The sequence below is a fragment of the Chiloscyllium punctatum genome, chromosome 17 (assembly GCF_047496795.1).
Source record: "Chiloscyllium punctatum isolate Juve2018m chromosome 17, sChiPun1.3, whole genome shotgun sequence".
Taxonomy (NCBI): Eukaryota; Metazoa; Chordata; class Chondrichthyes; order Orectolobiformes; family Hemiscylliidae; genus Chiloscyllium; species Chiloscyllium punctatum.
This window is the reverse complement of record NC_092755.1, coordinates 66826942-66841325: the sequence shown is the minus strand read 5'-3', so window position 1 is coordinate 66841325 and position 14384 is coordinate 66826942. Positions and strand designations below refer to the sequence as shown.

Here is a 14384-nt window from a genome sequence, read left to right as displayed (position 1 = left end):
TTTAGAGCATTCCAATACATTTCATTGTAACTACTGCTGCCTGGCACATCAACAGGCAAGTAATTCATGTATTAGAGGCGGTTGCAAATGGTCAGTCTCCCGAATATGAGCGTCCTATGTTTGGATTGATCTGGATGGATTGCAGGGGTGGGAAAGGAGGGAGGAAGAGAAAGACAGAGACAGCAGCTCTGGGTACACTTCAGACAGTGTGCGATATAATTTAGTATGCTATGCTCTGCACAACTGAAGCTAGCACAAAGGGGATGTGACAAAGGCTGAAGAGCTGGGACAGTAGCAGTCTTCTCAGAAGGAAGATTAAGAAATTGTGAAGGAGGATTATCATTTTCAGCATAACAGAGTACTTAGGCTCAAGCGCAATAAGCTGGACAAATATAATTTACACCTGGTATCAATAGAAATGAGGCAGGTACAATGACATCTTTGATATTACATTTGCTGCTGTTCATAAGACAAGCAGTCCTGTGTGCTCTCAGAAGTAAATGCAATTTTGTTTGCTTTATCTTTTTACAATTGTTCAATAAAAGTTTAGAGGAAATGATAGTCTCGTGGTACTTTCACTAGACTATTAACCCAGAGATCAAGGGAGCTAGATTTGAATTTTGCCATGCGGATAGTGGTATTTATTTCATTTTTTAAAATCTGGAACTAAAAGTCCGTTGGTGAAAATGGAACCATGTTGACTGTCAAGGAAAACCCATTTGGTTTATTAATGTCCTTTAAGGAAAGAAACTACCATCCTTACTTGGTCAAGACCCACACAATATAGTTGACTCTTAAATGCCTACTGGGCAATTAGGGAAGGTCAATAAATACTGACCTAGCCAGTGATCCCTACAGCCCACGAGTGACAAAAAATAATTCAAACATTTGAAGGCTTTCTAGCATACACAATCCAACACTGAAAAATGAAAAGATATTATGCTACACTGAATACTGAGGAAAGAATAGCTCTTAGACAGGTCTATGAGATGGTACAACACCAACGACAGGTAGCCTATGTGGCTAGATTGGTATAGGTGCACTTACAATTACAGTCAGACAGGTGATGATGCAATGAAACATTTACAAATATGCGCTTGTATCTGCGACAAAATATCCCAATGCCACTTATACGCCTTCAGAAGCTTTACTACTTCACTTCCCTCTCAGTACACTTTTTGTGAAGGGATTTTTGTGACAAGCAACACTTGACCTGGTGCACAGCTGATGCAGTTGGTGGAAATGCCAGAAGCTCTGTAAGACCATTAGACATACATGCAGAAGTAGGTCATTTAGTCAATCAAGTCTCCTCCACCATTCAATGAGATCACAGCTGATCTAGTTATCCTCATCTCCACTTTCATGGCTTTGCGCCACAGACCTTGATTCTCATAATGATTAAAAATCGGTCTTATCTCGTCCTTGAAAATACTTAATGACCCAGCCTCAACAGCCCTCTGCGGTAAAAGAATTCCACAGATTCACTAACCTGAAAGAAGAAATTTTCCTCATCTCAGATGTGGCATTATAGAGGCATGCACCTTTGGTGTATGCTTGAAAATACAAGCATGGCATTATAGAGGCACACATAATGGGCAGCATAAAATTGCTTGAGGAAACTCACTAGGGCTTATAGACCGAAACCTGCTGTTAAACTCACTGAAATTGACACTTAGCAATGGTTGGTGACACCCAGCCCATAGTGACTGGACTAAGTAGATATGATGGAGAAGGGCATTGGAGGAAAAAGAAGAAGAAAATAAAGTGCTCAACAATGTCAGAAGCAGAGCAAAATGAGAAAGGAGGAGGATTGTGGGCCACTGTTTTAAAGGATGGCACTTGGTTATATACCAAATGCTAGGATGGAAAGTGAAGTCAACAAACTTGAACAGTAAATTGTGACATCAAATCGTCCTTAAGATGATGGTGGTGTAACAACATTGACAGTAATGGATTATAGATCCAGAAAAGTGTACTAATTTGGATGATATATCAAAAACTGCTCCCAGAGAACTAAAGCAATGCATCAAGGCAATACTTTTAGGATTAGACTGGAGGGAAGCAAACATCTTGTGCTAGATGCACTTCACTGGGCTGGGGGAATAAAACATTAGATTGCAGAGAGTAAACAAGTGGCCTTAGGATCCTCAACCTGCCCGATGCAAAATGACTATTCTAACAAAGTAGTAGAATGAATGCTTTAATTCTAAAGTCGCACTTTCCATTCATACATATATGGACATATTAAGAGCAGATCATTTATGATCACAACTGGTTGCAACTTAGCTTTCAATCTCATAAAATAGGATATCATAAAAGAAAACAAGATTTTTCTTCATAACTTGCAGAATACGCTTCACTTTATTGTTGTTGTAGTATTCAGTGAAATTCCATTCATACAAAAAGAAATTAATTCTCTTGACTTGGACAGAAATTTGATCCATCCTACATAATATACATGCTACAATACAAATTAATTTACCATTATAAAATAATATGTTAAAGTGCAAACTAAACTGTCGATTCTATTTCATACATAACTCAAATATTGAAACATGTAAGATTCTTAATGATGCAAAAAGTTATATTCAGTAGTAAATGTTTATGCCACGTATATCAGTCTGGGATTAAGAAATGCACCTTCATTCCTCAAACAAAATACTTGATCCAAAAATACTTGGTTACAAACCTGTTGCGTTTCCATTTGCATTTTTGACAATTCGGATAGCCACAGGTTTTATCGGAACAAAGAATTCCCATATTTGTTTCTGGGGAAAAAAGATTTGTACAGCTTATGAATATATAGAACACCGAGTCCTTGTACATACAGGAATAACAGCCGAGATTTCATTCTAATGTTTAAATAATTCACATTTAAACTTCCTGATTCAAATTTTATCAAAATTAAAGAATGCTCAGTTATAAAAAATATTTATACATATATAAATCATAAACATTACAGGCTGCAGTAAAACAGCTTCTTTTAACTAGATGAACAATTTGTTCACATAATCTGTAAATATATCAACATTTACTTACATTGCCATGAATCAAAATCTAAAAAGAATTTTATCCCTGGCAACACAATAGAGATATCAGCCTCTACCCACTATTGCTTAATTCCTAAACAAAAACACCAAAGAATTGTAAATACTGGAATCTGAAACATAAACATTGTTCCTATAAAAAAGATTAAGCAGTGTTCCATGTGAATGCAATAGGAAGTACAAATTGAGAGAGACTGGTACCTCTTTCACACTGAAGGGGGCCCCTCGCAGCTTCAAAGTAAATGGTGTAGTTGGTTCATTTTGTTGTTTCTTTTTCTGAAAATAAATTAAAGAGTGAGAAATCAAGTAATGCCCTCCTTAATTTTTGCAACATACTTACATTTGTCTGAAAGTAGTAACACATTGTACTGCCGCATAATAATGAGATCAAACATGCTTAAAGTTCGTCAAATAATCCAGAACCCTTTGTACTTGCTAAATAATTCTGACGTTGAAAAGAAATTGTAACAGAGTCCCTTCAAATAGATAGTGAAGACTTCCTAATCAAATCGGCTAAAAGCATTTGGTTCACTAACATCCTTTAGGGAAGGAAACCGCTGTCCATATCTGGTCTGGCCTACATGCGACTCCAAACACATAGCAACATGGTTGTCACTTAACTGCCCTCTGGGCAATTAGGGACAGGTAATAAATGCTGGCCTGGCCAGTGACACCCACATATCATGAATGAATTTTTAAAAATATTTATTTTTGAGTTATTTACAATTGTGCAAATATCTAGGTTACAGTTAAAATAAGGCAACATGTACAAACATGCAAGGATGACCAACAAGTGATATGGAAAAAAAGAACTCTGGATAATGCAATAGCTCATCTGAACAAAAATAGATTCTTAAAAATACATTTTCAGAACACTAAATGCTAACAAAACCTAATGGAAAAGATTGCAAACCTCCAGTTGTGTTTTTTCCCTCTGTGCTGGTTTGTTATCCTGCTTTTTTTCTCCACTTTCAGAATTGCTGTCTGTATGTAATAAGCTACTTCCCTCAGTGGATAATTTCAGATTATTTTCTTCATCTGCCTCCGATTCATCATCACTTTCAGATTCGCCTTCAGCCTTCACTATTTTTGATCTTAAGTAATCCATGTCAGATACTTCATTTCTCATTGCAACATTTTCTTCTGTTTGCTTTTGTTTGCCTAGAAGAGAAAAGATATTTTCAAAAACGTTTAAACAATGCAAGTTGTCAACTTCTTTTCAGACCACGATCAATCTTTGCCCAGAAAAGTTGAAACTTCGTGCCATACATATGCAGCCTAGGTATTCCTAGCTATAGTAACTTGCAAAACAAAGGAAAGAAAGCTTTAGTAAAGAAATAAATTCTTTAAAATATTTTGCAAGCGAGAAACCTAAGTACAAGTTTCTAGACAATTGTGCCTGCACAAGTACAGTACAGCAAAGAATTCTACAGCAAGAAATAAAAGTCCACAACAGTTCTTCTACGGGTACAAGTTCAAACAGCAGACAAATTTTGGAAACAAACAGTAAGCACAAAGTTGACTTCAGTATCTGAGCACAGAACTGTCATAAAATAAACTCTGATTGCAGCACAGACACAACGTACACTCGATTTTCCCAATCAGTGGGAAATGTTGATGATGCATCATATGGAACGATAAAAGAGGCATTACGATGCAAAACATGACCAAGAAGTAAGGGATGTTAAAACAGGGAATGACAATTTAAATAAGGACATTAAAAAGAAACTTTTCAATCAAAAATAATTTAAAAGTGGATACTTAAAACAATGACTTGCTGAAAAAGATATTCGCAGGCAAAATCCATAAAACTACAAATTATAAGAATCGAACACGAATAAGGCAATATATGTAACGTATTCACTTTTTGGTTCTTTAATAGTGTCCTCCTGCTCCTCACTCCATTCTTCAGAATCTTCAGAATCAAAGTTCAGGTAATCAGCCAACTGCGCGGCATCCTTTTTCTTTGCAGGTAAAGTATCATTAGTCCACGTTGGTACATTGGAACGGTTCTGATGTACTGCCAGAAATTCCTCAAATTCATTATCTTCCTTCAGCTTTGGAAAAAACAGTCACATTTCCAGTAAAGGAGATATATATGAGTCAATATTGATCAAAAATCAAAAGGATTCAAACAAATTAAAAATTCCTACTCACGTGCTCCAGGTTTTCAATGACAGGCTTCTTCTGTTTATCCTGTAACAGAAAATTTCGAACTCTGAAGTACGTGATTTCTGATTTCAGTTTACAGCTGATTATATAAAGTAAGCCACGAGTTAAAAAGCATAAAACCTAATTTAATTGGCTATTTAAGTATAGATATTTCAACTTTAAAAGAGGCCAGGCTAAAAACAACCAACTGTGAAATACAGTACTACAACAGTCATGAGATAAAGATTTAGCACATTGTTTTTAAACAATCAAACACAACTACATGAAGTTGTTCACTTAGGCAAGAAGAATTTTTCATAACAGTATCCTTTATCTGGAAACTAAAGGATCAATTGATTTTCAGATACAGCTTACTTACCTGAGGTAGTTGGTTAGTTCGCTGAACTGCTGATATTTTGTCCTGCTTAGTTTTTGTGTGGTCTGGACTGTTAGGGTGAGTGTCACTTCGGTGTCTTCTCTGCACTGGTTTGTACACTGGGTCGGTGTTTCTTGATGGCATTTTTGGTTGAAAAACCAGGCCTCCAAGGATTCTCTGGCATGTCTCTGGTTAGCTTAACCTAGAATGGCTACTAGCCATCCAACTTCACAAACACCAACTGGCAACTAAACGACATGATCCACTCTCCCTCATCTCTGTACACACAGACCAAGACCATTCGAGGACAAGCTAACCAGAGACACACCAGAGTGCTCTTGGAAGCCTGTTCTTTAACCAAAAAGGCCATCAAGAAAGACAGAGATAGACCTAGTGAACAAACCGCCACAGAGAAGACCCAGAAGTGACACACACCCCAAAGGATCAGAACACACAAAACCTAAGTGAGGCAGAACAACAATGCTTCATAGAAGCAAAATTAATTGTGTTATCCAGCATGGTAACAATGTCTGTACGAAAATCCAGCAGCTCAGTGAGCTAACCAACTACCTCATCCACAACCGGAGCTACAGGTCTTCACGAAAACCTGAAAGCTTACTTATCTTACAGGTTACTGTTTATTTCAATTTATTTTTATCAGCTTCCATTGCTGATCCTGCCAGTATGTAGTCTTGTCGGTACTGATAACTGTCCTAAGCTCTTTACTGTTGTAATTTTATCACTAAGTTTTCTCCTTTTAAAAATAATCCTGGACATTGGAATTTCAGTCTTTTTGGTCCACAGGAGCATAGGAACAGATATAGGCCATTAAGTCCCTCAAGCCTGATATACAATTCAATGAGATCATGACTGATCTGTGGTCTAACTCCACATTAGATTAGATTAGATTACTTACAGTGTGGAAACAGGCCCTTCGGCCCAACAAGTCCACACCTCCCCGCCGAAGCGTAACCCACCCATACCCCTACATCTACATCTACCCCTTACCTAACACTACGGGCAATTTAGCATGACCAATTCACCTGACCTGCACATCTTTGGACTGTGGGAGGAAACCGGAGCACCCGGAGGAAACCCACGCAGACACAGGGAGAACGTGCAAACTCCACACAGTCAGTCGCCTGAGGCAGGAATTGAACCCAGGTCTCTGGCGCTGTGAGGCAGCAGTGCTCACCACTGTGCCACCGTACCGCACATACATGCCTTTGGTCCATAACCCTTAAAACCTCTGCTAAGCAAAAATTTCTCAGATTTAAAATGAATAATTGACGACAAAAATTAACAACTGTTCAGGTCCATTCAGGTCAGCCTGTTCAGTGAGGGCATTTTTTAAAAGTAAAACATTGATTTTTAGGGGTTTTCAGTTTTTGGACATACAGATAGCGAATACTTGACCCATAATACTTAAATTGGGAATTACTGCAGAATTCCAAGATTCAGAGATATCTCAGTGTTCTTGTGTGCAGGTCACAAGAGGTTAGTATGAACATGCAAGTAGTAATTAAGCAGACTGATGGAATGCCTTGCCTTCTTACAAAAGGAATTAAACATAAAAGAAAGAATGCTATACAGAGCTTTGTGAGACTACATCAACTACTGTGCAGTTTTGGTCTCCTTATGTAAGAAAGGAAGCAAATGCTTTGGAAGTGGTTTGAAGGAGATTAACTCAATTGTTGGTAACTGAAATTAGAAGGTTAACTTATGAGGAAAAGGGTGAACAGTCAAGGTTTATTTACACTGGAGTTCAGAAAAGTCAGGGGTGACTTGATTGAAGCATAAAAGATCCTTTAACAGTTTTGACAAATGGACGTGAAAAGCATATTTCCTTTGTGGACGAGTCTAGGGCCAGGGAGCAGATATTATGATAGAGATTCATAAATTCCTTACAGAGTGGCAACAGGCCATATGGCCCAACAAGTCTACACTGACCCTCCAAAGGATATCCCATCCAGACCCATTCCCCTATCTTATTACTTTACATTTCCCCTGACTAATGCACCTAACCTACACATCCTGAACACAACAAGCAAATTAGCATGGCCAATTCAGTTAAACTACACATCTTTGGACTGTGGGTGGAAACCAGAGCACCTGGAGAGAACTCACACAGACACTGGGAGAATGTGCAAACTCAAACTCCACACAAACAGTCACCCTGAGGCTGGAATTGAACTCAGGTCCTTGGAAATGTGAAGCAGCAGTGCTATATGGAATTATTTCCCCCACCCCCCCCAGATGGATCATCTGCTCACCATTTCTGGCTGAAGGCTGTTGCAAAGGTTTTTGTACTGATTTGCTGAGCTCTACCATTATTGAGGATCGGGATGCTAGTGGACCCTCATGCTCCAGTCACTTGTTTGATTAGCCACCACAATTCACACCTAGATGTAACAGGACTGCAGAATAATCATATTTTGTCCCTTCGACAAGTTGATCTTTTATGTCCTCCTACACTCTTCGCTGATCCCCTGACTTGATGGCAATGGTTGAGTGGGGTATATGCCAGGCCATGAGGTTGCAGATTGCGCTGAAGTATAATTCTGCTGGTGCTGATGGCCCACAGCATGGATGCGCAGTCCTGAGTTGTTAGGTCTGTTCCATTTATCACAGTTTAGTGCCACGCAACATGATGCAAAGCATTCTCGATATGAAGGCAGGATTTTGTCTATACAAGGACTGTGCAGTGGTCACTTTTATCATTACTGACATGAACACAGTCATGTGTGGCAGTCTGATTGGAGGGGATGAGATCAATTTCTTTTCCCCCTCTTGTTGGCTTCCTCAGCACCTACCACTGACCCAATCTAGCAGCTCTGTCCTTTAGGCCTCAACCAGCTCAATTACTAGTGCTGCTGCTGAGTCACTCTTGGTGGTGGACATTGAAATCCCCCACCCAGACTAACTTTTGCATCTTTCCCACCTTCAAGTGCTTCCCCTGAATGTTGTTCAATAAGGAGGAGCACAGAGTCATCAGCCAAGGGAGAACATTCTTGGTAATCAGCAGGAAGTTTCAGTGTTGTGACCTCTCCCAAACAGGTTCCTTGAAGATTAATTGTGAATTTCACTGTTCGTTAATTTTCCCACATGCACTCTGATGTCCAGCGATACATGAAATCAAACAACAAAGGCAATGACTACGCAGATTCACTGTGATGTCAATTTCTTCCCTCGCTCTCTCCTGCACTGACCTCACCATATGCTTCCTTGGTCTGTGACCAGTGGAGTGCCACAAGGATCGGTACACTACTTTTTGTCATTTATATATATGATTTGGAATATGAGCATAAGAGGTACAGTTAGTAAGTTTGCAGATGACACCAAAATTGGAGGTGTAGTGAATAATGAAGTAGGTTACTTCAGATTACAACAGGATCTTGATCAGATGGGCCAATGGGCTGAGAAGTGGCAGATGGAGTTTAATTCAGATAAATGTGAGGTGCTGCATTTTGGGAAAGCAAATCTTAGCAGGACTTAATGGTAAGGTCCTCAGGAGCGTTGCTGAACAAAGAGACCTTGGAGTGCAGGTTCATAGCTCCTTAAAAATGGAGTCACAGGTAGATAGGACAGTGAAGGAGGCATTTGGTATGCTTTCCTTTATTGGTCAGAGTATTGAGTACAGGAGTTGGGAGGTTATGTTGCAGCTGTACAGGACATTGGTTAGGCCACTGTTGGAATATTGCGTGCAGTTCTGGTCTCCCTCCTTTCAGGAAGATATTGTGAAACTTGAAAAGGTTCAGAAAATATTGACAAGGATGTTGCCAGGGTTGGAGGACTTGAGCTATACAGAGAGGCTGAACGGGCTGCGGCTGTTTTCCCTGGAGCATCGAAGGCTGAGGCGTGACCTTATACAGTTTACAAAATTATAAGGGGCATCGATAGGATAAATAGACAAAGTCTTTTCCCTGGGGTGGGACAGTCTAGAACTAGAGGGCATAGGTTTGGGGTGAGTGGGGAAAAATATAAGAGAGACCTAAGAGACAACTTTTTCACGCAGTGGATGGTACGTGTATGGAACGAGCTGCCAGAGGAAGTACTGGAGGATAGTATAATTGCAGCATTTAAACGATATGTCAGCAGGCATGGGATAGTGGGAAATTTGGCCAGTTGGATAGAGAACTGGCTAACCAGTCGAAGTCAGAGAGTGGTGGTCGATGGTAAATATACAGCCTGGAGCACAGTTACAAGTGGAGTTTCGCAGGGATCAGTTCTGGGTCATCTGCTGTTTGCAAATGTTTATTAATGACTTGGAAGAGGGAGTCGAAGGGTGGGTCAGTAAATTTGCAGACGATAAGAAGATTGGTGGAATTGTGGATAGTGAGGAGGGCCGTTGTCGGCTGCAAAGGGACTTAGATATGATGCAGAGCTGGGCTGAGGAGTGGCAGATGGAGTTCAACCCTGTCAAGTGTGAGGTTGTCCACTTTGGAAGGACAAATAAGAATGCGGAATATAGGGTTAATGGTAGGGTTCTTAGTAAGGTGGAGGAGCAGAGGGATCTTGGGGTCTCTGTTCATAGATCTTTGAAAGTTACCACTCAGGTGGATAGAGCTTGTAAGAAGGCCGATGGTGTATTAGCGTTCATTAGCAGAGGGATTGAATTTAAGAGTTGTGAGGTGATGTTGCAGCTGTACAGGACCTTGGTATGGCCACATTTGGAGTACTGTGTGCAGTTCTGGTCACCTCACTTTAGGAAAGATGTGGAAGCTTTGGAGAGGGTGCAGAGGAGATTTACCAGGATGTTGCCTGGAATGGAGAATAGGTCGTACGATGATAGGTTGAGTGTGCTAGGCCTTTTCTCATTGGAACTGCAAAGGATGAGGGGTGACTTGATAGAGGTTTATAAGATGATCAGGGGAATAGATAGAGTATACAGTCAGAGACTTTTTCCCCGGGTACAACAGACTGTTACAAGGGGACATAAATTTAAGGTGAAGGGTGGAAGGTATGGGGGGGGGGGGGAAGAGAGATGTCAGGGGTAGGTTCTTTACCCAGAGAGTGGTGGGGGCATGGAATGCGCTGCCTGTGGGAGTGGCAGAGTCAGAATCATTGGTGACCTTTAAGCGGCAATTGGATAGGTACATAGACAGGTGCTTAAGCTAGGACAAATGTTCGGCACAACATCGTGGGCCGAAGGGCCTGTTCTGTGCTGTATTGTTCTATGTTCTATATATAGATGAGTATATGAATAGGAAGGGTTTGGAGGGATATGGGCCGATGCTGGCAGGGGGATCTAGATTGGGTTGGGGTGTCTGGTCGGCATGGACGGGTTGGACCGAAGTTTCTGTTGCCATGCTGTACACCTCTACCAAAGTTTCTTGTCCACTTTTGACCTGATGCCATGAGACTCCCAAGGCAACCCCCCAGCCCCGACTGTACCGTGTCACCATCTCTGCCAGCCCGCCTGATCAGTGGGATTGGTCTTATCCAGGGATACTGACAGTGGTGTATGACACAGGTCTCTAAAGTGGCAAGCTGTGAGTATGACAATGTCAGACTGTTGCTTGACTAGTCTGTGATACAGCTCACCCAATTTTGGCACTAGCCTCCAGATTTTCGGAAAGATGATCTTCCAGGGTTGACAGGGCTGTTTGTGGTCATTGTCATTTCCTGTGCTCCCAAGTGGTCTATCCAGTTTCATTCTCTTTTGAGACTTTACATCGCTGATACAACTGAGTGGCTGAGTTTTTCTGACAGTCAACAGCTTCATGGTTTCTTAGACTCTTAAATCCAGATATTTATTATATTCAAATTTCACCATTTGTTTCAGCAGGATCCAAACATGGGTCTCCAGAATACTATCTGAGTTTCTGTATTAATAGTCAAGTGACAATACCACTAGGTCATCACGCCCACTGTTGTGGGTATTTGAAGCTCATTGCCTCAGAATTATAGAAATGGAAACCATCACAACATTTACTATGTATTTTGATGAACACTACAAATGCCATAACATGCAAGATTCCAGACTAAGTGCTGGAAAATGAATTTACAGCAAAAAGGCACATGAATGCACAGAGAGTCATACAACACAGAAACAGACCCTTCTGTCCAAATCGTCCATGCCGACCAGGTTTCCCAAACTAAACTAGTTTCATTTGCCTGCGTTTGGCCCATATCCCTCTAATCTCTCCAATTTAGTAATATCCTCCCTACAGCAGGGTGACCAGAACTGTACACAGTACTCCAGACCTGGCCTTCCAACATCCTGTACAACCACAACATGGCATTCCCATTCCTATACTCAATCGTCTGAGCAATGAAAACAAGCGTGCTAAACTCCTTTTTACCACTCTGTTCACTTGTGACACAACTTTCACAGAACTATGTACCTGAACCCCTGGGTCTCTCTGTTTTACAAATCTACCTAGAAACCTACTATTAACTGTACAAGTCTTAACCTTGTTTATTTTACCAAACTGCAATGCCTTACACTTATTCAAATTAAACTCCATCGGCCACTCCTCAACCCAATTAGCCCAACTGATCAAGATCACTTCATAATCTTCTATAGCCTTCTTCACTGTTGACTATACCAACAATGTTAGGTCTTTTTTTTCCATCCTGTAAAACTCTATAACTGTTAAGTTTAATAGATACAGTAAATACCTTTAAGATTTGTTTTCAGTTCAGTACCAAAGAGTCAGAAATTGAGATCAGAAGCAAGTTTAGTTTAGTTTAGTTCAGAGAACATCAGAGTTGCACCCTCAAGCAAGTTTTAAGTTTCTCTCCCAGTAGATGTTTTCCACAGCTCTTTTCAAGGGAAGCCAGTCATCCCAGCAAAAGTGTCTGGTTTGCAAAGCTTCCAGGCCAGGTGAGTTTGAATATAAATCTGAAAGGTAATGGAACTAAAATAAAGTTCTTCTCAGATTTGTGAAAAGTATATGGCAGCAGACTTGGAAAAGAACTAACATTTTCTCCATGGTACACAAGAAAGTACCTGGAAGGATTGAGCTAAGTAGAACTTCTAAGAGTTGAGATCCAGTTGATTTCTCTGGACTGGTGTTTCCATAATAGATAGTGTTGAACAACAGATTGAAAGTTTGGTTTGAATTTTGTGTTAAGGTCTTTTTAAAATAGTCTGGTTTGTTTATTTTTTTAAAGAAACATCTGCAACCTCATGTAACTATGTTTCGATGATATAACCATCAAATTAACAAAATTTTGAAATATGATCTGTCGAGCCAGATTTTATTCTAGGATCTGACTTGGCATTATAATCAGAATAGACTCGGAGTCATAGAAACGTACAGCACGGAAACAGTCACTTCGATCCAACTCCTCCGTGCCAACCAAGTTTCCCAAACTAAACTAGTCCGACTTGCCTGCATTTGGTTCATATTCCTGTAAACCTTTCCTATTCTTGTACATATCCAAATGTCTTTTAAACATTGTAACTATACTCGCATCCACCACTTCCTCTGGCAGTTCATTCCACACTCAAAGCACCCTCTGAAAATGTTGCCCATCAGGTCCATTTAAATCTTTCTCCACTCAACTTAAAAAAAAAATGCTACCTAGTTTTGAACTCACTCACCCTAGGTGCTATTCACCTGATCCATGCCCCTCATGATTTTAAAAACTTCTATAAGGTCATCCCTCAGCCTCCTATTTTCTAGGGGAGAAAACGTCCCAATCTTTCCAGCCTATCCCTATAACTCAAACCCTCCGTTCCTGGCAACATTCTGGTAAATCTTTTCTGAACCCTAGTTTTTCTGGACATCATTTTGATGCATCTATGTAGTTTGCTTTTATTGACGTTCGTGGTCCTGGGTTTCCCAAATGGAATACAGAATGCTGTAGATTTGTACAAGTTCATCAGTACATCTTTACCGTTAGCCAAAGTTTGATGAAAAAAGAAGTCAAAAGGCAAATTACACACTCTGCTCTTCATATGCAATTTGAACAGGTGCTTGTAGTAAGAAAGAAATGCTCCAAGGATTTAAAATTACAAGTTGCTAACTGAAATCAGCTATTTTCTCTTTAGCTGTGTGCAAGTGCTCTCTGCTGCTCCACCTTGTTCTGATTTTCAAGAAATTGTTGCACTTGGAGCCAAAGAAAGTTAAGTCTCACAACTAACAGAAGTAACAGAAGTAACAGAACTAACAGAAGTACCCTTTTCAAAATTGTTGGTTGTTACTGGCTGGGTAAGAAAGCTTGATCAGTAGTTACTAAGTTACGAACTAGGCTATGAATTATTTTTGAAGTTTAAAAAATTTCTTACATTTCCTTTGTCACTTTTTCCCTCACACTCAATTCTACTTTTTCTTTTCTGTTTCTATTTTTTAATTTTGTATCCAGTTTGACCCTGAATTCATCAACACTAATTAATCCTTCTCTTCAGTCATTTTTACATGTATTTCACAACAGCCTGTACACTAGAAACTATGCACAAAGATTTTTTTTGAAACATATAGAAATATACACAAGCAAATCTAACAAACAAGGTATGCCTTGGAATGCCTGCACTCCAGCAAAATCAGGGCCACACCTGTACTTATACAAGTCAAAACATCACTGCGTTTTCCAACTGCAATTGCATTCTTCGGGTATTGCGTATAGAACCCTAAGGCTACTTGATCATTTATGCTTCTCAATGTCTTAATAAAAGGTACATTACCACTATCCCCCAATTCTTTGTTTTATTTTTCTTTAAAAATGCACACTTTGCACTTAACTAATTTAAGTTAAAAATACCACTTGGTTGTCAATTCATTACAATATAAACTTTAAAACTACAGGACTTATTTTCCAATATGTCTCGCATGGTGTGTTGCCTGCCCGGTGCCAGGGTG

At 39.9% G+C, this 14384-nt stretch overlaps 1 protein-coding gene across 3 annotated transcripts in view; it reads right to left on the bottom strand.

The window, feature by feature from the left end:
- Window positions 1-14384, bottom strand: part of rbm19 (RNA binding motif protein 19) — a 246526-nt gene that overhangs the window by 212770 nt on the left and 19372 nt on the right. For all 3 annotated transcript variants that reach the window (XM_072587340.1, XM_072587341.1, XM_072587342.1), the window contains exons 4-8: window positions 5205-5243; window positions 4912-5104; window positions 3961-4208; window positions 3249-3323; window positions 2690-2768 (exon numbers count right to left, since the gene is read on the bottom strand). In XM_072587340.1, coding sequence (XP_072443441.1) covers window positions 2690-2768; window positions 3249-3323; window positions 3961-4208; window positions 4912-5104; window positions 5205-5243 — 634 coding nt within the window. The remainder of the gene's footprint in view (window positions 1-2689; window positions 2769-3248; window positions 3324-3960; window positions 4209-4911; window positions 5105-5204; window positions 5244-14384) is intronic.